The 24,842-nt window shown below is 34.6% G+C and overlaps 1 protein-coding gene across 3 annotated transcripts in view; it reads left to right on the top strand.

The window, feature by feature from the left end:
- dock4.L (dedicator of cytokinesis 4 L homeolog) overlaps positions 1–24,842 on the top strand; it is a 165,391-nt gene that overhangs the window by 89,702 nt on the left and 50,847 nt on the right. For all 3 annotated transcript variants that reach the window (XM_018252538.2, XM_018252537.2, XM_018252539.2), the window contains exons 13-28: positions 528–653; positions 4,523–4,647; positions 6,480–6,642; positions 7,060–7,166; positions 8,262–8,418; positions 9,329–9,426; positions 9,574–9,657; positions 9,874–9,974; positions 11,323–11,404; positions 11,569–11,739; positions 12,741–12,933; positions 15,578–15,705; positions 17,192–17,326; positions 18,841–18,939; positions 20,396–20,490; positions 24,629–24,704. In XM_018252538.2, the coding sequence (XP_018108027.1) occupies positions 528–653; positions 4,523–4,647; positions 6,480–6,642; positions 7,060–7,166; positions 8,262–8,418; positions 9,329–9,426; positions 9,574–9,657; positions 9,874–9,974; positions 11,323–11,404; positions 11,569–11,739; positions 12,741–12,933; positions 15,578–15,705; positions 17,192–17,326; positions 18,841–18,939; positions 20,396–20,490; positions 24,629–24,704 (1,940 nt within the window). The remainder of the gene's footprint in view (positions 1–527; positions 654–4,522; positions 4,648–6,479; positions 6,643–7,059; positions 7,167–8,261; positions 8,419–9,328; positions 9,427–9,573; positions 9,658–9,873; positions 9,975–11,322; positions 11,405–11,568; positions 11,740–12,740; positions 12,934–15,577; positions 15,706–17,191; positions 17,327–18,840; positions 18,940–20,395; positions 20,491–24,628; positions 24,705–24,842) is intronic.

The following is a 24,842-nucleotide window of genomic DNA, read 5'->3' as shown; positions in this document are numbered from 1 at the left end:
GCTTCCATGTGTGAGCAGGCGCTCATGTGGGGCAGCCGGGCGCGAGGAACGTGTGGCCTAGGGGCGCCCGCCCGCAAAATCAGGCGCTCTCTACCCTACTTCTTTGTAATCCTTTAGTTGCATCTTAATCTTGTATGTCTAACACAGCACCTTGCAGAGTATAATACATTGCCCTTTTTTTATGGTTTTGCAAAGTGTACTGCATAAACAATCTCCTTATATAATGTAAATATGCACCTCTTACCAATATACAGCATTTCACTTATGTAATATGCACACAGTTGCTTTTCTATTTTACTGCATTTCTATAACTGAGAAATCACCTAGGTTTTCATGGTTGCCAGGCCAACTGGAGTCCGCAGAAAGGCAGTTGTACATTTCCATGAAGATGGCTGGCAGCCTTTTAGTAACTCCTACTATTTGATGAGCCACTTTGAAGTTGCTGAGTTAGTATCAATTAGGTAAATAGCCTTAAAATGCCTGCTGAATGTTTAACTTCTGAGCCTCTTTTCAATCTTTGATTCCAGGTCTGGCAGTTTCCCTTCAGCTGATGCATGGAGACATTGAACAAATTAGAAGAGATTATTCCTCAGTGTTTACCCGTGGGGTCTCCATAACAAGAAAGCTTGGGTTCTCAGATGTTATTATGCCTGGTAAGTTTTTTTAAAAAAAATTGAATTTCAAATGCTGTAGCTGCCTTTCAAAAGGGAAGCGGTTCTCCAGAGAGGGTTGATAGACTTTTTCCCCAACTTAATTATGTCCTTGTATGATACTTTCTCAGTACAAAATATTTAAGATTTTTTTTAATGTTTTCCTCATAAAGTTAAGGTTATTGCTTTCAGTAATTAGTGAGTTAATAATTTAGGCTAAAATACTAATTTTGTTATGGTGGTTTACATGGGAACAGAAGAGAATTCCAATAAAAATATGATGATATTTGTTTGGCTTGATAAAGGGATATTTTAATCAAAATAAAATATTTGTTAGGAATTTTAAAAGGTAAAGCTACTTATGAGCTTAAGTATATGTGTAAAAAAATTAAAACAAATATACAATTTGGCAGTTTGTCAGTCTCTATTAAAACTTTTTTAACATGAGCTCAGCTGAATGGACTCATGTCAATAAGTGGATTATATTTTTTCTGTAAATTGCAGAGAGAGAAAATGTAAACCATCATTCATATTTATCTCCTTGAAGAGATACCATGAGTTTATCGTATTGGCTTGTCATGCATTGACATGGATTTCATTTGACTTCATTGATTCATAAGTTAAGGGTGACCACACTTAGTAATTATAAATTCTACATGGGTTGGACATGGCTCTGTATGATCATTCAGAACTGAGAGACTTGTTCGCCAGTGGCTAATTTTGCATGTGCAGGGGCTCATCAGCCGACCCAAGTGTAATCTGAGTTTTCGACTGCAAACTGAACAATTTGAGGCCAATTTATCACAAATCATATTTGTGGGGTTTTAGTGATTTTTGAAACCACATAAACAAATTTTCACAAAAACCATGCACGTTAACTAATTTATTAAGATCCAAAAAAAAGTGTGAATGGGAAAAAAAAGTGTGAAACAAATCCAAAAACAACGAAAACCCTGAAATTTTTGTGCTCTTACCAATAAAAAAAAACCTGATAATTTCTAAAACCACAAAACAAAGAAAGGATTAAAATGCTCCCATTGACTTTTACGTGACTTTGCCAGCTTTTAGATGATGACGTTTTGTATTTGTGTTTTTCATGGTATTAAACCTAATAAAGTATGAATTTTTTGTGATTTAGTGTAATTAATAAAATTTGCTATTTTTTTTATGCTAAAAATTTAAATTTGTGAAAAAAAACCCCAAACATTAATAAATCTGCCTCTGAGGGCTACTTATTTCAATCATACAAGTATGTTGTAAATAGCACTCAGTCCACTATTTTGGCCTTGGACAAAACAGGTGTATAGCACAAGAATTTTCATGTAAAACTTCTAGAAGTACCACTACATGGAATAGATGAAGGGAACTATCATGAGAAAATATAATAAAAGATTAATCTCATGTACATTTCTAAATATCTATTAACAATTATGTACTAGTTCTAAAATAATCATGTTACACAATGCTATTCACCTCTTATAAATCTGTCTTCACATGCAGACTTTGGGCTCAATTTATCAACAATTGATAAGAGTAATGATGTTTGCCCTTAGTAAAGAGTTGCCAATCATTTCAGGTTTAAGGTTTAATTGTTTAAATGTTGCCCTGCTGCTAAGATTCACTAAGCAATAACACCCAACTGTTAAAGGACTATATTCAACTACTCAAAGCAGTCAAACGCATTCTGATGGAGTGTACCATTCGGCAGCTTTTATAACTGTGACAGTCTGTTCAATAAGTAAAATCATGTCTGAGAATCTTGAATTTTTTTAAAGAACATTTAGCTATTCAGCAGAGAACACAGACCAATTAGATTTTAGAGCTACCTGTCCTGCAAAAAGCAGTCTATAACACAAAGCTTACATGTAGAGAGAAAAATTCCTCAGAGGGAATAATAATGTGTACCTTGATGATGTCAGAAATAGTACAGAATTTTTAACTTATATTGATAACAATTCTTCTCTCCATAAAAAGAAACAGACAATATTTTTGTTCACAATATTTCCACTTTAACTTAAAGCACTCACTTTTCTGTATATCAAAAAAAAGACAGGAAGTCAAGATTTGGAATATAGACACTTTATTTTTGCTCATTAGTAGGATTAAAATGCATTACAAAAGAAAACACTTGCAGTAATGAAGTAAGTTTTGCTAATTAGTATGCTTTCAGCTTTAAATGCCATTCAATTGAATTTGCAGTAGTGACTAGATTTTTCCATCATTATTTCATAGCTGTGCAGTACAACTTGCATATTATATCAAGAAAATGTGTGTTCCTTTTCTGTGCGATTCAGTAATCCCCCACACTTTAAATAACCCCTGTTTAACCAGGCAAGTAACTGGCAGGCAAATGGCAAAGCATGATGTATAGTGAAGGAGCGAATTTGTCCTGTTTCCCTTCGGCACGAATTTCCAGCGAAATTCGCAAAACTGGCGAAAAATGAGCAAAACCGATTTCGACGCGACAAATTTTCGCTGTAAATTTTAGAATTTATTTGCCCGTGTTGAAACGCGCAAATTCGCGTCTGCCAAATAAATTCGCCCATCACTAATGATGGACCCTTGCTTCCAAGCTTCTTAACACATAACAGAGAATCCAATACAAAACTGAAGATATTATATTGCTTTCCATTTGGCATCAATGTGTCATGACATTTTCTTCTAGGACAATATAGTTTGTGATATCTTGTGTCACGGAGCTGTTATCTGGTTACCTTCCCTTTGTTCTGTTGATAAACTAACAGTGCAGCAGTAAAGAATGACTGAAGTTTATCAGAGCACAAGTCACACCACGGAGGGCAACTGGGAAACTAACAACATGTAGATTCTATGATGCCTGACCCTCAAAAAAATTAAAACCATTTCAAACTTACAATATCATTCTCTCTCTATTTGATTGTTATTTTATATTCTAGGTTTTATGTAAACTTTACATACGCAGACCATGTTTTTCTTTCTAACTGGACACCCTTTATAAACTGTTTTTTGATCTTTTGTTTTTTACCTAAAACTGATAAAAATCAAGTTAAAATACAAGAGAATATCAATGTACTCATATTAGCAGTTACATTTAAGATGCAGTGACCCGTATGATTATTTTTTTACATCTTCAATTCTCTTTTCATATCAGAGTGTTTAAGATTCAAGAGTACAAGATTCTAGCTGTGTTGTATGATTTGTTTTATTAAAATAATATTTATTATTTGAAGCTTAAGTTTTGCACCTGTTTATAATTACACATAATATTTCCATGCCACTTGCAAAATATTAGTCTTCCACATGAAAAAACTTCATATTGTTTATATTAAAATAGCAGCATTGAGCACCAAATTTGCCACCAAATTTAAATTAAACAACATTTTATTTATAGCAGAACCTGCCTTGTTCTGTTTCACATCTTCAAAGGCATAATATTAATGTAAGGCAATTTAAGCCAAGATCAGAGAAATGATGTAAGAATTGAAACTTCAAAGTTCAGGAGGTATTATTTTTCATTAGAATTGTATTAGTCATGCTCTGATTCTATAGCCTGATACAATAAAAAAATATATTTTAAAGATGCTTGTGGAAGATGATATCATTTCAGAAAAGTACTAAAACATATGCTTGAAGTTCCATTCTGCAGGTGTAAGCTGTAAGGTGGGAGCACAATACAGATCATATACATACATATCTGAATGTGCAACATTTAGACAAGGGTTTTAATGTCAATTAGATTGTGAACATGTGTTATGATGTGTTGACACCATAGTAGTTAAGTAGTTACGTGTGGAAAAACAAGATACATTTTAAAACGTATCTATCTCGATTGATGATAATTTTATCACTGACATTATTTCATTGTTTTTGTAATTCGGATTTTGTTTCTGTAGGTGAAATGAGAAATGACCTATATATCACCATAGAAAAAGGAGAATTTGAAAAAGGAGGCAAAAGTGTGGCAAGAAATGTACAAATCTCGATGGTCATTTTGAACAGCGAGGGGCAACAGTTAAAGGTGACCTAACTTTTGTTTTATAAATGATTTGACCAGAAGAAGTCTCTATTAAAATCACCTCCCATTGCAGTATATGGGAACACATTAGCAAATTGTTTTTCTTGGCATTTTCACATTATTTACTTCATGATATTAGCTTTTTTTAGGTGAGCTGGGGCATCGTGCTGCTGCATTTTGAGTGAGCAAACAAAATGTATTGGTCAAAATGCACCAATTTATAAACCTAATTATTTGTACCATAAATGAAAAGTAATTAGCAGTACATTATATGCACAGCCATAAATCTTTCATTCTGTGCCCACCCACCCAACAGATCGGAAGCTTGTCAGTGTTCTGCTTCACTCTGCTCCATTCCTATTATATCTAACAGTTCAGACTGCCATAGATTAAGTAAAGGCTGCTTCCTGCATCCTCCCTTGACCCTGAGTGCAATAAAAAAAAAAAAGTTACTAGAAAAGCTGATGCTAGAAATCTTTGCTGGAACTGCTTTATGGAGAGACTTCTGATTTCAGCAAGAATTTGCACATAGAGCTTTGTATAGAGGATGTCGCCCTATTTTGGCATGTCCTTTAGGACTAGATGGTGTGTCTTCAAAATGAAAATTTTATATAAGCTCCAGCATACTGAAATAAGAAACTTTCTAAAAACAATCAAATAAACATTCTGTAACATTTCTGAAATAATCAAGTTTATGTTCACTATTCCTCTCTCAGCATCTGTTTCTCTTCATTCTGTCTTCATGCAGGAGTTGGGTGTCAGAAATTCATTGACAATTAGATCCAATATATCTTATAGGGGGCTCTCTTTGCCTAGAAGATGAATTAGAGCTCATTCTATTAAAATCACCAGACATCATGTCTCTCTACATGCAGAATTTGTGCAAAAGCAGTTATTTTGTCAGATTTTGTTTGTACTGGAATCAGTTATTTGAATGAGCTCTAATACATCTGCTAGGAAAGGAAGTCCCCCTATAAGATATATTGGATGCAACTGTCAATGAATATCTGACACCCAACTGCTGCATGAAAACAGAATGAAGAGAAACAGATGCAGAGGGAGGAATAGTGAACATAAACTTGATTATTTCAGAAACAATGCAGAATATTTAATTTAATATATTTACAAAGTTTCTTATTTCAGTAGGATGAAGCTTATATTAATTTTTCATGATAGTTCCCTTTTAAAAAATTGTTGGAATAATGAAATAATATTAGGATAAATATATTACTTGAAGTGCTTATAAGGGATTTTCTTAGCCTAGCAGACTTTGGGGCTGTTGGTGTGTTTCAGAACATACCTGCATCATATAGTGCTCTTCAGACCATAGTAAGTTAACACAAATTCATGTTTATCTTACACTGTCTTTGGTAATTCCCTTTACATATACTGGAAACACCTACATAATACACCGCGGATGTGATGTATTTGCAGATTTTAAATAAATAATATTTTCTAGAAAAAAAAGACCTTCTAAGATACTAATACTTTCCAGTGTGTTGGGATATGTAAAAGCAGTCCACCACTGCAAAGAAATGAAATACAGGAAAAATGTCTAAATTTGTTTTGTTGCATGATTTTGTGTGTGTGTATTCAATAATCTTCAAACAAATGTGTTTATTGAGTCATCACTCGAGTGATGACTAATAAACACATTTGTTTGAAGATTATTGGAGTGCTGGTCCATGTTTGAATTCTACACAATACCTCTTTGACCAAGCACCCAACATCGAATAATGGAATAAGAGTGCGGGTACGTTTGTACTTTATATATATATATGTTGTTTTGAGGAAGAAACTTTATTATTACCCTTGTTATTTTTAATTAATTTCAGGATTATATATCTTTTGGTTCCGGAGAACCACCAGCGAACGAGTATAACTCCTTTGTGTTGTATCACAATAACAGTCCCAGGTGGGCAGAACTAATAAAGCTTCCTATACCTGTGGATAAATTTAGAGGAGCACATATCCGATTTGAATTCCGTCATTGTTCTAGTAAGAGATTTATGTTTATATATACATATATTTGTTTATTATTTGAAAACTAATTTGCTTTCTATCTATACAGAGAAGCCTTAAAAAGGTTCATAACATATTCAGCTGTTGTTATTACAGTATATGAATTTCCATTTCACAGATGAAAACCATAATGCAATTTTCTGGAAATATCAGGTTTCATTTTTACTCCATATTGATTTTATGGATTTATCTATTGGTACACAAGGAAAATATACAAAAGTGTCTGCAACAAACAGACCCTACCTGACCTCTAATGCATTTGTCCACACTTTGAGTGGTGTGATTCAGCATTGAATCATTTGTGAGGTGGGACTTTGTAATACTGTATGGCATGTTTGTATTGCCCACATCTTGGACTGATGGTTGTATAAATTCTACATTTCTGTATTTTAGCTAAAGAGAAGGGTGAGAAAAAGTTGTTTGGCTTTTCTTTTGTACCTCTGATGCAAGAAGATGGTCGAACCTTTCCAGATGGAACCCATGAACTCATAGTTCAAAAGGTGACTACCAATGTATCTAACAAACAGTAATAGTGAATGTTAAGCTTAGCTCACTGGATGTCCATCAGTGGTTTTACTTGTCCTCTCTCCAGAAATTACTCCAGTATTATTATTTGCTATCCATGTTCAAAACCTTTTTGACTTTTTGTAATTATGTATGCTTCACAACATCACTGATTATTTAAATTAAATTAACTTGACTTTCTAAATGAACCTATTGGTTTACATAAAATATTTAATTAAAAAAAAAATGTTATATAAGTCTGTGTGGGTTTCGTCTGGTTACTTTGGTTCCTCTCAAACTCGAAAAACATACAGAAAGGTTAATTGTCTCCTGATAAAATCAACCATATTGTATGTATGTATGTATGTATATTTTTATTTGTAAAGCGATCCTTGAGGGCAAAGCACTGTACAGCAAAACAATAAATTAGTAGTAACAAACAAGGGGTCATTGGAATAAAAAGTAACAATAAGTGCATTATTAGAAATACAATTCACATAAATATAAAAAATATAATTACAATATAGATTAAGTGCTCAGTGTCAAGGAAACAAAATGCTAGAGGACCCTACCCCGTAGGGCTTACTGTCTAAACGGGTGGGTAACATACAGACACAATTCAGAGGGGTATTAAGGTGCTGTGGGTTACAGTTTGTTACACTGTTATATAAGTGCCAGTTCAGGTGTTATCCAGGTGCTCCCAGAGGTAGTCTTTGAGTTTTGTTTTAAAAACATTGAAGGAGGATTCTCTCCTGAGAGATTCTATATTGTGTATAGATGTGATAGGGAACTTAACTCTGTATGTAATAAAAGGCTCATTGTTTACTTAGGAGCAGTAACCCATAGCAACACATAAGACGTTTGCTTTTAAACCGATGACCAGTATGTCCTAGCAGTTATAGGTGATTAGATCTGTAGCAAATGATGCACCTTATATTACATATATTCCACTAAGGCAGGGATTGATGTGAATTATGTAGTATTGCTCTAAAATACTGTGTAAATGTGAATTGTGCTATAGAAATAACTGATAATAAATAATAATGCATCTCAGGTGCTGAATTTGACCATAACTATATTCATATTTACAGTGTGAAGACAGCATGGTTTTCCAGGATCCTTGTCGCTACCTCAAACTTCCCTTTTTGAAAGGAAATCAACCTGGAAACAATAATCAGGCTGTTAAATACACAAAAGAATCATTTTGGATAACCTCATTTCTTTGTTCCAGTAAACTAACTCAAAATGGTATGGAACTGAATGATTGACTTCAACTAAATTGTTACTTGGATGTTTTGTAAAACAATGCCGCTGTTATATGGGAGAGACAACATTTGATTTGGGTCTAGTAAGAAAGAGCAGTTGTTTAATGGGAATGTTTGTTTTCATTATTTCATGGAGTAAAAATCTGATCCACTGCCTACCACACCTCCAATGTTTGTTCACTGACAGGCTGGGATCAGCTTATTTGCAAACACACGGGGCACATTTACTTAGCTCAAGTGAAGGATTAGAATGAAAAATACTTCAAATTTCAAAGTATTTTTTTGGCTACTTCGACCATCGAATTGGCTACTTCAACCTTCGACTACGACTTCAAATCGAACTAAAAATCGTTCGACTATTCGACCATTCGATAGTCGAAGTACTATCTGTTTAAAAAAAACTTCGACTAGCTACTTCGCCAGCTAAAACCTACCGAGCACCAACGTTAGCCTATGGGGACCTTCCCCATAGGCTTTCTAAGTAATTTCTGATCGAAGGAAAATCGTTCGATCAAACGAAATGCGGTAAATCCTTCTACTTCGATATTCAAAATCGAAGGATTTTACTTCGATGGTCGAATATCAAGGGTTAATTAACCCTCAATATTCGACCCATAGTAAATGTGCCCCACAGGGTTGATATCAGCGTGGATTTTAGCTTGCTTTTTCTAATAGGCTGATCTTGTTCCTGTGCCTGTAAACACATTTAGGAGCTGCAAAATGTGTGGTATCTGTTTTTCTCCAGCATTATAAATAGGCCAGAAGAGAAAAAAAAAAATTAGCCATTGACCAAACTGCATTTGACCAGTAAATACTACTTGTTTATAATGATTTTTCTTTTCTAATCAGCTTTTCATAGTCACTCTTTTCTTTATTGTGCTTATAATTTCTAGGTGATATGCTTGATCTTTTAAAGTGGCGGATGCACCCAGAAAATATCCCTCACTGCCTATCCAAGTTAAAAGAAATTGATGGTTCAGAAATTGTAAAGGTAAGCTGGATTTGTAAGTTATACAGAATCACCTTATTTACACAAGTGGTTTGCTGACAGTGCTGGGAGTTGTGGTTGGCAGAGAATGTTTGGTTAATTGATTATTTCTGTTTTATCAAAATTACTTAAGAGTGTTCTGCTTAACAGTTTCTTCAGGACACACTGGATACATTATTTGGCATTTTGAATGAAAATTCTCCAAAATTTGGATCTAAGGTGTTCGATTGTTTGGTAAGTGAAATTTCATTGTTTTGTGTTGATAAAAGTCTATAACGTGGTCCAACCTTCCTGTTCTTGGTCTGCAAATCTTGGGAAAGAAAGCATTCCTAAAAATGTATTCCAAAAACTAATGGTAATGCTGCAGATGCACAAAGGTGCATAAAATAAACCTAAATAAACTGTTCTATCCTCTAAAGCAATTATTGTTGTTGTTTTTTTTTAATATAGGTTCATATAATTAATTTGCTGCAGGACAGCAAATTCCAACATTTTCAGCCAGTAATGGACACATACATAGAAGCACATTTTTCTGGAGCTCTAGCTTACAGGTATGGCCTGATGTTTTCATTTCCTAAATTATAAATGTTGTTATTTTTCATAGACTGTTTATCAAGAAAAATGTTTGTGAGCATTCAGGCACACGTTGAACTGGTTATCCAGTAAACTTTTTCCAAAAATTTCTGGCTTCATTTTTTTGTCCAGAATTAATGCTAAAAAGTGTCCTTAGTTGATAAATTGCATGCATTCCAAGTTTTTATAGTCATTATGTGTGTGAATGGAATAATTTCTGATGTGATGGTGCATGTACAATCAGAAACAGTGTTCGTATGCAGTATGCTTGTTCCACTCTGGAAGCAACACCTCCTTGAAGCCGTTATTTATTTCCTTCATATTGCCTCGCATCTGTGTTCCCTATAGTTTTCATCTTGTGCACAAATCCTCAGCAGGGTATAAATACCTTTGTGAATCATCTTTTAATGCAAGCAATCTGTTTCAGTAGATTAGAGGCATGGTTTTGCAAATTTATAATAGACCCCTATTTAAAAAATCTTTAATGTACTAAGAAGGTGATATTCCCTGTGGGGTGCCAAGTGAATACAGTTGCTTACTTTTTACCCAAAGCCAGCGCTCCACATTTGTAGATAACACACTGATTAGACACCCCTCTGAGGAAAAGTGCACTGGCCTGTTGTAAAAAGTAAAGAGATTGTATTCACTGTGGGGGGACTTTTGTTTTGTGGATAACATGCCAGAATGTAATAATTTTTTCATGCATAAAGTAAAGAGTCTGTTAGTAACCTGAAAAGCTTGTATGAGTATATGAAACCACAGCTTTTTCTCCTGTTATGCATAGCTGTGTTAATGTGTATGGCAGATATAGGTAGAACATTATCACAGAAACTAAGATTGCGAAACGTCTCTTTAAAGGATCATAGGCCACATTTACTATCACAAGCTGCAAAATGGCAAAGATGAACTTCACAAAATTACTTGTAGCTATAAACTTTGCTTCACCTTGCACATAAAGAAGCCATGTTGGTGCAAGACCACGAGAAGGTGTTACTTCCAGGGTTCCCTTTGTATTTTACAACAACACACGCTTACACCCTTTCCTGGCAATTCAAGATTTACAACTGATGCAATACATCCCCACATTGTGCAAACCAAATGTGTTTACGACTTGCACGCAATGTAACAGTCTGAATGCAGATTTGATTGTTGGTAAATCACATGCAGAACCCCTATTATGCTAGAATTCTGGAAAATAAAGCTGCATTGTGGTTCACTGCATGCAAAATTTGCACCTTGCATACTGCTTATGTAAACTGCCAATGAAAGAGTAAAAAAAGAAGTTTGAATACTCCACATACTTACTTATATCTCCTAATATTCCAGAGACCTAATAAAAGTTTTGAAGTGGTATGTTGATAGAATTATTGAAGCGGAACGACAAGAGCATATCCAGGATGTTCTTAAGGTAATGTACTGAAATGCTGTAAAAAAAAAAACATTTATCCAGGATAATTTATATGTACTAATAGTGACTGTATCTGAATATCTAATATCTAATATCTAATATATTTATTCAGAACCAGATATATTGCTACAGTTACTGTTCTCTTTATTGCATTGTATTTGTAGGCCCAAGAGTATATTTTTAAATACATAGTTCAGTCACGGAAGTTGTTTTCCCTTGCCACCGGTGGACAGAATGAGGAAGAATTTCGGTGTTGTATTCAAGAGCTACTTATGTCAATCCGGTTCTTTCTGTCCCAGGACAGCAAAGGAACAAGTGCGTTATCACAATCACAGGTATGTGGTAGTGTTTTAGAATTACACCCTAGAATGTCACATCAGTCAATGAACTATAAAAATAAAATAAACTTCACATTATATAAATTATTTATTTTAGTTAATCTAGATTACTTCATAATAACTTACTTGGCCAGTCAGTTGCTGACATTCAGTTGACAGAAATACTTCAGGCCTGAAAGAGTGATTGTTAATTTCTAATACTTTATTTATATAATGCTGACACTTAGGGGCAGATTTATCAAGGGTTGAAGTGAATTTGAGGGAATTTTCGAAGTAAAAAAATTCGAAATTCAAAGTAATTTTTTGGATACTATGACTTCGAATTTACTTTGGATTCAATTCGAAGTAAAATAGTTTGAATGTTCGAATATTCGAATATTCGATAATCAAAGTACTTTTGTCTTTAAAAAAACTTCGACTTCAATACTTTGCCAAATTAAACCTGCCGAATTGCTATGTTAGCCTATGGGGACCTTCTACAGCATTTTTCTAAGTAAAATGGTTCAATCATACGATAAAATTGTTCGAATCATTCGATGCGAAGGATTTTACTTTGACCGCAGAATTCCCAAATTCAATGAAAAAAGTTTGAATTCGATATTCAAATTTGAAGTATTTAAATCTGATGGTCAAATTTCGAAGTATTTTTTACTTCAAAATTCGACCCTTGAAAAATCTGCCCCTTAGACACTTGGGTGCCTGCATGCTTGCCACTGCTTGCAAGTCACGCACAATTTTCCAGTATCTGACACCACATACTGTATCTAAGAATGCTTTGTCACACATTACAGTGATTACCATTTGTTTGTTATTTAATGAATGTTCTATTGTGCTGCTCTTACAAGCACTAATAATACAGTTTCATGTGGTGTGCACAGTACAAACACAATGCAGTATTCCGTTAAAAGGCAAATATAAGTACAGCTAAAAGATTCTAATCTTTCGAAGCTTTTAATTTGTCACTGTATCTGTTTTCTTGTATTCCCCTTGTGCTCCAGGCTGTGTTTCTGAATTCCTTTCCAACTGTGTACTCGGAGCTGCTGAAGCTCTTTGATGTTCGAGAAGTAGCAAACTTGGTGCGTGATACGCTGGGCAGTCTGCCAACAATCATGCATGCAGATGTCTCCCTTCAAGATATGAAACTTCAGTGCATTGCAAAGACAGTTGAAAGCGAGCTCTACAGCAATCCTGGTAAACAAGCAAACCATTTAGGGGAACATGGCATGAAGCCAAAATTTACTTTACCTATGTAAAATGTTTTGTTTGATGTGAATTCTAAATAATATTATTTATTTATGAAAAAAGTGTACCCCCTATTATCTATGACAAGGCTATCCATGCCTTTATCTCTTTATCTCTCTCTCTGTATGTTTCTAACATTAGTCAACAATCTGTCACCCTGCATCTAGATATATTCTCTCTGTGCCTTTAACTGTGTAATGTATGTGTGTGTTTATATATAAATAGATTTGTGTGTGTTTTTGATGTATACACCCTTCTTTTGTACAGTGCTGCAGAATACACATATTTGTGAATCCATATTTTTACCAAAAGTATTCAAATGCTGTCGTTAAAAAGAACACTCACTGTCTCTGAAAGCAATGTCAGCACAAGAACTATTTGTGACCAGGGCAAGCAAAATTAGTATCACCATGCAATGTGAAGCATCAGCTGAATTGGTATAAAGGTCAATGCTTTTGGACCTTGGGGAAGTGAAAATTCGTCATCTGGAGTGATTGTTGACAACTGTTTTACAAAAAAAAAGAAAAGTCTGGGTTTGGCAGATGTCTGTAGATCGCTATGTGTCTAAATGCATAATGTAGATGGTATAGTTAGTAGAAGGGGATTTAATTGTCTAGGGCTAGTGTCCATGGTTTAGACCATATATAATTTATGTGAGGGTATGGAGGGGTGTGTGTATGGATGCTGGGTTTCATTTGGAGGGGTTGAACTTGATGGACTTTTGTCTTTTTTCAACCCAATTTAACTATGTAACTAAGGGCTTTTGGTTCCATTGGATCACCAAACAGGCTCCACACAAGATGCCCTGTATTCAATGCAGTGGATAGCTAACTTCCGAACACAGAGCTGCTACTCCCAAATTTGTGAATGCAGCATCACTTGCTATATCCCTTGCGATGCAGGGAATCTGAAATAAAATAAATCAGGGGATAGCACCAAAAAGCTTTAATGAAATCTTCAAAATGCACTTACAAAAGATCAAATGATAAAAGCCATATATAATCAAATACCCTTCTGCCTCAACATGTTTCATGCTTAGCAGCGCTTCCTCAGGAGTTTCAGCGGCATTAACGAGAACCAAACTTTATGCACATCATTAACCCTTTAGGTACTTCTACAGGTCATAAACACCCTTAACACATAAATGAATCCTTTGTGTGCCTTAGAAGTTAATAAATGACAATTAAAACTAAAGCTTATAAAAAATAAATATTGCATTAATCAGTAAAATCTAATTTCCTTGAAAAAAAATATTAGTTCTATAGCTACAGTACATTAAAAACATTTTTCTGTTCTGCATTCAAAAATCCAATATTCAGCATTGCTCTTTCTCTGCAGAATTCTTATGCTACAGAGTACAATGGCAACCCTGTGCTTCCTAGTTTTTGGTAGCAGGAGAAGGTGCTTTTTCACACGAAAATGTACAAATTGAGGTGTGTACAGTGTGAGTTTCATCAGATTAGTGTGGAAAAACTTGGCTGGCCTGCTGTCAGACCTAATGGCTCAGGAAGGAGAAAGTAGGGTTTATATGTTTTTTATTGAAAACTTTACAACATAATCTAGACTAAGTATAGACTAAGTAGGGACCAAGGTGGAAGCCACTAGCAGAAAAGTCCAATTCGCAGTGTCCAATAAGAAGGCTCGTAGTTGTTATTCAGGCAAAAAGATCAGTGCAGGCAGATATCAGCAAAGTCAGAGTCAAAGCAGAAGGTCAAAATCCAGAAGGACAAAACCAAATAATAATTTAGAACACCCAGGAACTCTTTAGGAAGAAGGACCTATATTTAGGCATTGATTCCTGGTCCTTGGCATTCTTTTATTTTGAATTTTCACACCAAAATGCCGGTGTGTCAGTGTCACACAACACCATGTCCCAACGCTGCACAATGCAAGGCCATGGGCCAACAGTGTACTCCTGACACCTGCAGAGCCCTGACCTTGACCCAAATGAACAGTTGTGGAATGTAATGAAACAATAAAAGAAGCCTGACTTGATCCTCACCATCATTAGTGCCCATCTAATGTTATTGTGACTGAATGGAAGCAAGTCCCACCAACAATACTCCATAATGTAGAGGAAAGCTTTCCCAGAAGAGTACAAGCTGTTATTGAAGCAAAAGACCAACTTTACATTTGAATAACTTGTTTTGGTAAGAGATGTTGAACATGCAGGTGTCTGGATAAAAAAATCCTTGGTGATGCTATACACATTGACACATGCAGCTTGCTCCATAATGTATTATTTTTTGTAAAGGAGTTTCATATGCTTGTACAAAAGCATTTATTTTGCTCCATATGTGATATTTAGTTGATGGGCTAGGCATAGAGAGATTCAAAGCTATCTTATAAGTTTTGTCACAGGTTGCCAAATACTGCAATTTCTTGTATGGATATTAGAAAACGGATACAAGTTCCATATTTCCTACCGTATAAAATGGGCAAATACAAGATGTTTTAATAAATTAATTTACTGTATAAATGCCTTAGAATGTATTTATGTATTCATTACTGCATATTTGCTTTACACGGGGTAAATAAAGGATCTGTGATGTTCAATTCCTTGAAGTGACCCAGAAAATTATTCTCTTCTCAGAGTCCCGTTTTATTTTACTGCCTGTAGTGATGCACCACCTCCACATGCACTTACAGGAGCAGAAAGATCTTGGAATGTGCGCACGTATCCTTAGCAACATGTTTCATCTAAGCAAGAAGAGCAACTCAGTAAGTGAATGCACGATCATTATTATATGTTTAAAAAGTGTATCCGTATATATATATAAAACCTTACAGAACGTGAACTCAGAAATTGAAAGGCAATTTCTTACTGGATGCAGTATTATCTGTATTAATGATCCCACTTTACTGGCTTTGCTTGTTTTTAAGACTCTAAGGGGGTTATTGTCACAGCTTCCCCGAGGAGACACCATGGAGTACCAGGAAGTTGGGAGCCTAAAGACTGGGTATCCTGGGGTGTAACCATACACAGTAGTACTGGGATCAGAAGCCATGATAAACATTGAAAGAAACTTTAATAAACTTAGGGAGGTGATTACGAGTAACGGTGCTCACAATGTGTATACAAACTTGAAATAGTAGAAAGCAACAGGCAGAGACACAGTCCAGGATCAGGCCAAATAATCGAGGCAGGCGGCAGACCATCGAAGTCGAGGGCCAGGCCAGGAGTCAGAACCGGGGATTCCAAGACCAGGCTAGGACGGACACAGGAGTATTGGAACAAGGCAGGGAACTGGAAGAGGACTAGGAATGAGGTACAAGGCAGGAATCTGGAACAAGGATCCAGAGGCTAAATTACAGAAACAGCTTAATGAGCAAGCACTGGGCAAAGGTTAGGGACAGGCTTATGAAGGGTCAGGATTGGATAATAAAATACTAATGGAGATACCAAGATTGTAGAAGAGATGAAGCAATAGACAGGACTATAACAGGAATAATGAACAAGACAACACTAAGGACAACGCTCCAGTGGTGCAATAGGTTAATGCATGGATAGTTCTGCACAGAGTCCAGAGTTTGAACATCAGTAAGTCGTGACAGTTATGCAATTAAAGTTACTTAAAGTTTGCCCCGGAGCTGTAGTGGATAGCAACCAATCAGCAGGTAGGGCTTCCTGGTCACCTGTTAAAAAGCAAACATCTTATTGATTGCCATGGGTTACTGCTCCAGGGCAAACGTAGTGCCTTATATTACACATAGGGGTAAAAGCCAATCTGATTTTAATCCTTCGAAAAACTATAAAAGTAAATTAATAAATAAATGAAAAAAAACAGAATTTAAAAACAGATTCCTTTCACAATCCTCTCCACTACCTATGTACCATTAAAACAGTAGTATTCGTTTACTAACAATAACCAAAGTTGCATTAGTATTGTCGGGCAACCAGTTGCATTTTGCTTTCATTGATCATCCTGCAGATATTTTAACAAGGTGAATTACTGTTTGGATGCTGTGAATGTATCAGAAATTAGCTCTCTTATCCAACCAAACTCAGATACCCAAAATAGCCTTGCATGAATTCTGGGAATAAGAGTTTTGATTGGTTTCAAATGCAATTATGTTTACAAAAAAGGCATTGAAAATGGGAAATTGCTAAATTTTATGTTTTTCATTATTATTTAAGTGGTGTTTCATTTGTTGTGTTTATTAGAATTCTCTATATTTTATCTAAGCATATTTTTTCTATACTTAGGAGAAAGCAGCCATGAAGGAGATAGATGTTATTGTGAACAGCCTGCTGGATATCCTTTTGAGAACAATATTAGAAATTACAAGCAGACCTCAGTCGTCAGGCTCTGCAATGCGTTTACAGTTTCAAGATGTAACAGTAAGTACCTAGTATGTTACCAACCAATTGCATTGTCATTTTCTGTTAATGTCAATGTGCACGCAGAGTCATTATTCTGCTATTAGGTATTCATATTCAGTTGTTTTTCTTTCCATTGTTATAAGGACCATTCGCAGAGCAGCTTTCAGTGTCTGTTGCCTGTCACATTATTTTGCAGCTCAGTGAGCTATCATAGGTTGTTTTAAAATCATTTAAAGTGTTCAATTCACTGTGTGGTGCAGGCATCACATTAATACATCAGTCTGTTATTGGCTGTTAATTATTTTAATACATCTGTACAGTAGTCTTTCATGGACAGCGCCAATATACCTAATAACGGAGCAAGCCACTACCATACATGCCAAAACACCAAATAACACAAGGTCATAATTAAGTCAGTCAGTGGCGTAACTAGATATTACTGGGCCCCACAGCAAATTATTTTTCAGGCCCCCTAAATGTTTAGAGGTTGACTTGTTTCTCCAATATTTATTGAAATTGTATATGAATTAGGGCCTCATGGGGCCCCTATACCTCCTGGGCCCCCCTGCAGCCACAGGGTCTGCTTCCTCTATAGTTACGCCCCTGAAGTCAGTCTGAACAGCACTGAAAAGCTGCAAATGTTGACACTTTGTGCGCACACCTGAAAGTGAAATATATTTGTATTATAGTAGTAAAAATGCAAATGATTGTTAATGAGTGTTATCTTATGCTAGAATAGGGCTCTTCCAGTGGGTCAGATGTGGTACACCGAAGGAGGGCTCCACAGACTACATTGTATGACATCATTTTAATATAATCTGGCCCTTGAATATACCGTATGATGATTTAAAATGTAAAATATAGTGTTTAAGAGATTTTATATCCAATTTATAGACTGGTTAGAAGAACGGATTTATGAAAATAGTTGCTAAATTGAGAGTTAGTCAGTAGCAACCCAGTACTTACGTTTTTGCCCAACTTGTAGTATCCCATTTAAAAGTAATTGCTGATTGGTTGCCATTACACATGTGCAATTAAGCACCTATATTTATAAATCAGACCTAGATTATCAGTGAATTTTAATCAAATGCAATCTTATTGTTAAATACAGATTAAATACAGATTAGTATATGCATATGACTGCTTCAGAAAGGCTTAGTGGAAAGGTAAAATGTTGACTTTTAAAAGGCTAAAGATGGGACTTTATTTCTATAGTGCTTTACTCCTGTGGGACTCACACTTTTACATCAAGCAAGGCAGTTTGAGATTATATGATTTAGACAATTATTTGCCCATACGCAGCTAAACCTTTACGCTTCGGCTTTTCCTTCCACGTCCCACCCAGACTCTCATAGTACAACTAAAACATTCCTAAGGAGGGACCAAGCCCAGGCAGCAATTACTGCAAAGTGCATTTATTCACAAGACATGTTTCGGGTGTCAAACCCTTTATCAAGGGTTTACCCTAAACTTATACAGTATTCTACACTGATCAGCATCAATATACCTATTCTTTTCTTTTTTCCTCTAAGGGTGAATTTGTGGCTTCTCTATTGTCTCTTTTGCGACAAATGACTGACAGACACTACCAGCAACTTCTAGAGAGTTTTCGCTCAAAGGATGAATTACGGGTAGGTGCTTACCATAAGAGTTGTTTTTTCCCCCCAGATTGTTTTTATATGATATTGGACAAAAATAAGAGACACTGACGTAAAAAGTACACTATTACACATGTAATGTGAAATATAAATTTATTTCAGAATAAAACTGATTCATTAAGTTTTGTTTCAGTTTCTTATCATTAAAATGTAACTTCCATCTTGGAAAATCAGCTTTCAGGTGAGAGTTTAAATCTGGGCTCTAAGACATCTTTAGAAAACAAGGGTCTTAAAAGATTTAAGCAAATAATGTAGGATGTGGTGATTTGGTGCCTAAAGAACTGGTTATTTTAAAGGAATTGTTCAGTATAAAGATAAAAACTGGGTAAATAGATAGACTGTGCAAAATAAAAAATGTTTTCAATATATCAAATCAAATTAACTGATTGGTTACCAGACAGTAACAGACTAACTTAGAGAATCTATCTATTTACCCAGTTTTTATTTTTACATTGAACTGTTCCTTTACAAATGAGATTAAACTGTCTGATCTACATCACTGCTGTTTTGTCTTGCCTAATATTTACTACATTTTAAAGAGTCAGCAACAAAAAGTGGGCATTCAGCCACTCAAGTATTCCACTAGATCCACAAAAAATAAAAATCTTTATTTAGAGCATTAAAATAGTCAACATCTCACTATGCCCAGTAAGTTTCGTGCCCTAGGGGCACTTATTCATTGGTTCATATTTTTTGTGGCACTCGAGTATCTGAATCTACCACAAAAAATACAAGTAAAAGTCTTTATTTAGAACTGCATTAAAATAGCATGTCCCTATTGTGCCCTTGGAGCACTTATTTATATGCTCATATTTTTTGTTGCCCTGGTGGACTCATTGAGTGTCTGAATCCCCACTTTTTGTTGCTGACAAATTACCGTTGTCTGTTCTGAGGGTCTGGGAACCACCCTTTCAACTTGATGAGTGTTTCTACATTGGTCCTCTGTGCCTCCTTTTTTTCATTAAATCAAATTAACTCTATCAACCATCTCATTCAGTGTTGCAAGAATACATTGCATATATATATATATATATATATATATATATATATATATATATATATATATATATATATATATATATATATATATATATATATGGATTGTATATATGTGGATTTGTGTATATATATATATATATATATATATATATATATATACACATATATATATATATATATATATATACATACATATATATATATATATATATATATATATATATATATATATATATATATATATATATATATATATATATATATATATATATATATATATATAAGTCCTTGGAGTGCGGTTTGTGATGTTGATATTGTATGACATTTTTTAACCTGCACCTAGGCATTGATGTTTTTGTGGTTTGAGTGCACTCATTTTGGAAAAACTAGTTTCAAGATTAAACATTGGATTTATAATGGATTTTTTCAGGATTTCTTACTGCAGATTTTCACTGTCTTTCGAATACTAATAAGGCCTGAGATGTTTCCTAAAGATTGGACAGTGATGCGCTTTGTGGCTAACAAGTAAGATATGAAATATTCAATAATTCTCTTGGAATTCTTTAGATTATTTCATAACATGTAAACAGACTTTAATATGTAAATGAGAATGTTGTTATATAGTTATATATCACATATTTAGTTATTTATCATTTAGGGATTGCACTACCATCTCCTGTTTCCACTGGTAAAGATCTTGCAACACCTCCAAAGTGATTCATGGAATTGCACACAAATAAATGTATAATTATGTAAAGAAACTGATAAATTTTACACAATACCCCAGTTTGTGCATTCAACTTGGTTCACTGAAATATTTGAAAGAACTGAAGGAAAAATTTGACCATTACAATGACCTTTCTTTTTCTTCGATACCCCATGGCACAGGTGCAGTGAAGTGAAAAAGTTTTATTATTAAAGTTTGACTTTTCACTCTATTGCACATGCTCCCACTCTTCACACAAAAATTTAGCATGTATAACTTCAAAAATAAATAAAACTGAGCTTTTACTGTTAGCTAATTTAAACAGTAAGCCAAACATATGGAGAGGTTCATATATATTTATCAATTATATAGCTTAAAGAAAGCATGAACCTTAATACCCAGCTTGTAGTTTACAGGAAGCCAATTTAACATTTTAAATTAAAGGTAATGGGCACCATAGAGGAAAGAATATAAAATAAATTAGTCCGTATGATGCACTGGCTTAACTTTAATTTACTGAGCTACACAGCAAAAAAATTTAAGGCCCCTTGGGAATAAGATATTCAAATATATATAAAATTAACCCCACAGAGACCTTTTCTTGAGTCTTCAGCAACCACTGGTACTGCTTCTTCTGTAGATATACCCCTGGTATGATGCTTTCTATCTTGTATCCACTATATAATTATAAGCCCAGACATCTACTCCCACCTCAGTGTCAAAGAAAACTATAGCTATAATAGAAAGCAACCTTTCCTTTGTGGTGACTATTGCTACTAAATTAAATCACAGCCAGATAAGTTCCTCACCTTGTTTCACAAGATACAAATTAAAATCCATGCTTTCTCGAAGATGTTGTTTGTTTATACTTTTCCTGTTCTGTAAAGCGTTCTAGTTGGCTAATAATAAAAAGCTACGTTTTATTCATTTTGATATGTTTACATATTACATTTTCCTTGGAAGGTCCTTATAGCATGGCAATCGTTTTGTCCAGTCCTGTAATTTGTACTTATCTTTACCTCACTCATACGTCAATTCTTGGCGCATAAATAAGTGAGACAGAGCTCTTTATTTTTATTTTTGTGATTTCCTAAAATCTAATCAATCTGAAAGATACAAATGTTGCCATTGGGCATCTATTTAAAAAGTGCACAATACAATTTTATTTTTCTGAATATTTTTGTTAAATTTGACAGATTGAACTCTTCCCTTCCCTTTATTTGTCAGATTATTTGACAGAATAGTATCTAATTCAATCTGTGTTTTCCTAATTTGTGGCCTTTAATTTACCTCTTTAGAGATACTTGTCCCTATGCTTCTTTGCTACTTTTAGTTCTGCTTTATTACTCACGCACACTTTCTGCTCTCCTAAATCAAACCCATACCTCAAGTTAATTTCTAACCATAATCCTGTATATATTGCAAACTGTCGCAACTCGAGAGCTTCTTGTTTGTGGGTCTTTAAACAATTCTGTGTTCCACATAATTTAATATTAGCAGTGCTGCATAATCATTATCATAATCTTTGCAGGTTGCAAGTTACAAGTAGGTCTTATAAGAATAAATTTGCATCATTGTTAAACACGAAATTATTGTATTATTAACAGTAATTCATACAAGTAGTTTTAATGGTCACATCAGGGAATGTTTAGTACAGTGATGTAGACTGAACAATTGGATTTTTCACATTATTGTGACAAATTACCCAGTAGTGTAAAGCTTAATAATGTCACTTCTGACTTTGAGGAGTAGAATGCACATAAAGCATAACACAGAGAAGGAAGCAGGCCCTTATTCCTGAATGGCAAACAATTTATTAGATCTTTCAGTCATGACATCAATGACAAAAAGCCCATATCCTCTGCTATTCAGCTACCTACAGAATTCTGGTAGCTCTTCCAGTTCCCACAGCTGCTTGTACTCACCCTGTGCCAGTTACAGGACATGCACTGTATTGAGTGGGCAGGAAAAGGCCCTAGAGAGTCAACTGTTTTGATTAAATATGAAAGACAGCAATAAATAAAGCACTGTCACACTGGGGCACTGATTAAAATAAATAAAATTATATATCCATAAAAGGATATTGACAATTTTCTATGAAAGAGAGTGTATGTTCTGTTGTTTTTTAAGTTTTTGTCTGCATTAATTACTCCAGATGCAGCTATGTTTACTGTGAATATATTTAAGTACACTTTCCTTGAGTGAAGCATATGCTAAAACATAACAGCAATATCAGTTGTTAACAAGTTAATGTCCCTTTCGTTTATTAGTTATTTTTGCATTGTGTAAGTATCCCTCTGGAGTCTATAAAAGGGGAACTCTGCATAATTTTTGTTTGCATAATAAAAGAAAATATAATTCTAAGGAAGTTTTCAGTGTATGTTAATAATATTTAGGGGCACATTTACTAAGCTCGAGTGAAGGATTCGAATGAAAAAAACTTCGAATTTCGAAGTATTTTTTTGGGTCCTCCGACCATCGGCTACTACGACCTTCGACTTCGATTCAAACTAAAAATCGTTCGCCTATTCGACCATTCGATAGTCGAAGTACTGTCTCTTTAAAAAATACGTCGACTAGTTTAAACCTACCGAAGTTCAATGTTAGCCTATGGGGACCTTCCCCAGCACTTTTCTACGTTTTTTATGATCGAATAAAAATCGTTCGATTGATCGATTAAAATCCTTCAAATCGTTCGATTCGAAGGATTTTATCATTCGATCGAACAATTTTTATTCGATCGTTCTATCAAAGTATTTGCGCTAACATCCTTCGAATTCAATATTCGAATCGAAGGATTTTACTTCGAGAGACAGATTCGAGGGTTTATTAACCCTTTGAAATTCGACCCTTGATAAATCTGCCCCTTAGTATTTTAAAGTCATTTGCAAAGTAATTTGTAATTGCAAATGAAAGCAGTGTCTGTCCCTTTCTGCACATCCATTTCTGAAGCAATGTAGCAGAAGCCAGCTCTCCTCCAGCCAAGACATCAATTCTTACTATGCCTTGCTTGTTTCTTTACTGATCTGTTATCAGCTCATTTCTGTTTGATTTGTTTCAAGAGTCAGAACCAGTTTTTAAAATAAGAAAATGCATAGGCAGATGTTGCTTTGAATAACATTTAACAACAATAAATTTAAAAACTACATTTCTTAGGAGCCCATTTATTAAACCTTGATTTTTTCTGGTTGAGTTTTTTTTAAAATTTGTAGAGATTTATCATACTCCAAAGCTGCTAAAAATCCAAATCTAAAAACACTCCATCTCAAGCCTGTTAAGGTCATGTAAAAGTCAATGGCAGATTGTTCCTTGACATCGTGATCTGCACTGGAGAATCTGAAAAATGTGGGGTTTTCGGATGATAATCCTAAATTATCAATAAACAAATGAGATTAGTTTGAGTTTTAGTAAATCAGCCTCTTAAAGTATATTAGAAATTGCTTAGAATTAGAATAGAACAGAGTTGGATAGAGGTACCCTTTCTTACTGAAATAAATGTGCAGCTTTATTGACTGAAGCCAAAATTACTGTTTTTGTGACCTGTAGTAGCAGTAATAATACAGCAACTTTGTGCATTGGGTCAGACTGCATGGGTGATCATAGACCAAAAACTTAGACTACTGCATTTGTTGGGTGGAATTAGTTATGTGGGGCATTTTGCTGTACCTCTTATCCATGGGAATGGGGGAATAGACCATGGCCGGTAGTGGTATTTTTCATATCCTTTTGGCAAGGATATGTTATAGAAATTTCTGTAATCAGTGCAATGGGATTTATTTACTGAGTAGAATGTAAATAAGCAAGCTATAATTACATTGAGTTATGGATTTTAATTAACAAGATGCCAATATACTTCCATAATATGCTTGGTTACATTTTTGAATAATAATGTAATCAGCTCAGTATTTTACTGTCTCTTTAATTTGCAACATCTAAAGTTATTTTTTATTTTTTTAGTGTCATCATTACAACTGTTCTGTATCTGTCAGATGCACTTCGGAAGAACTTTTTAAATGACAGCTTTGATTATAAGGTAAGTGAGACCTTTAGTGGAAGGAAACTGGGTGTGACTTAAGTAGGTGTAAAATCCACTCTCAACAATCTAAGATGAAATATCTGATGTGTTAAGAAATATATTTTTACATAGTCCACTCAATAGGCCCTTTTAAGG

This window comes from Xenopus laevis, chromosome 3L (genome assembly GCF_017654675.1).
Source record: "Xenopus laevis strain J_2021 chromosome 3L, Xenopus_laevis_v10.1, whole genome shotgun sequence".
NCBI classification, from domain to species: Eukaryota; Metazoa; Chordata; class Amphibia; order Anura; family Pipidae; genus Xenopus; species Xenopus laevis.
The sequence above is the reverse complement of the archived record's forward strand: the minus strand, read 5'-3'. Positions and strand labels throughout refer to the sequence as shown.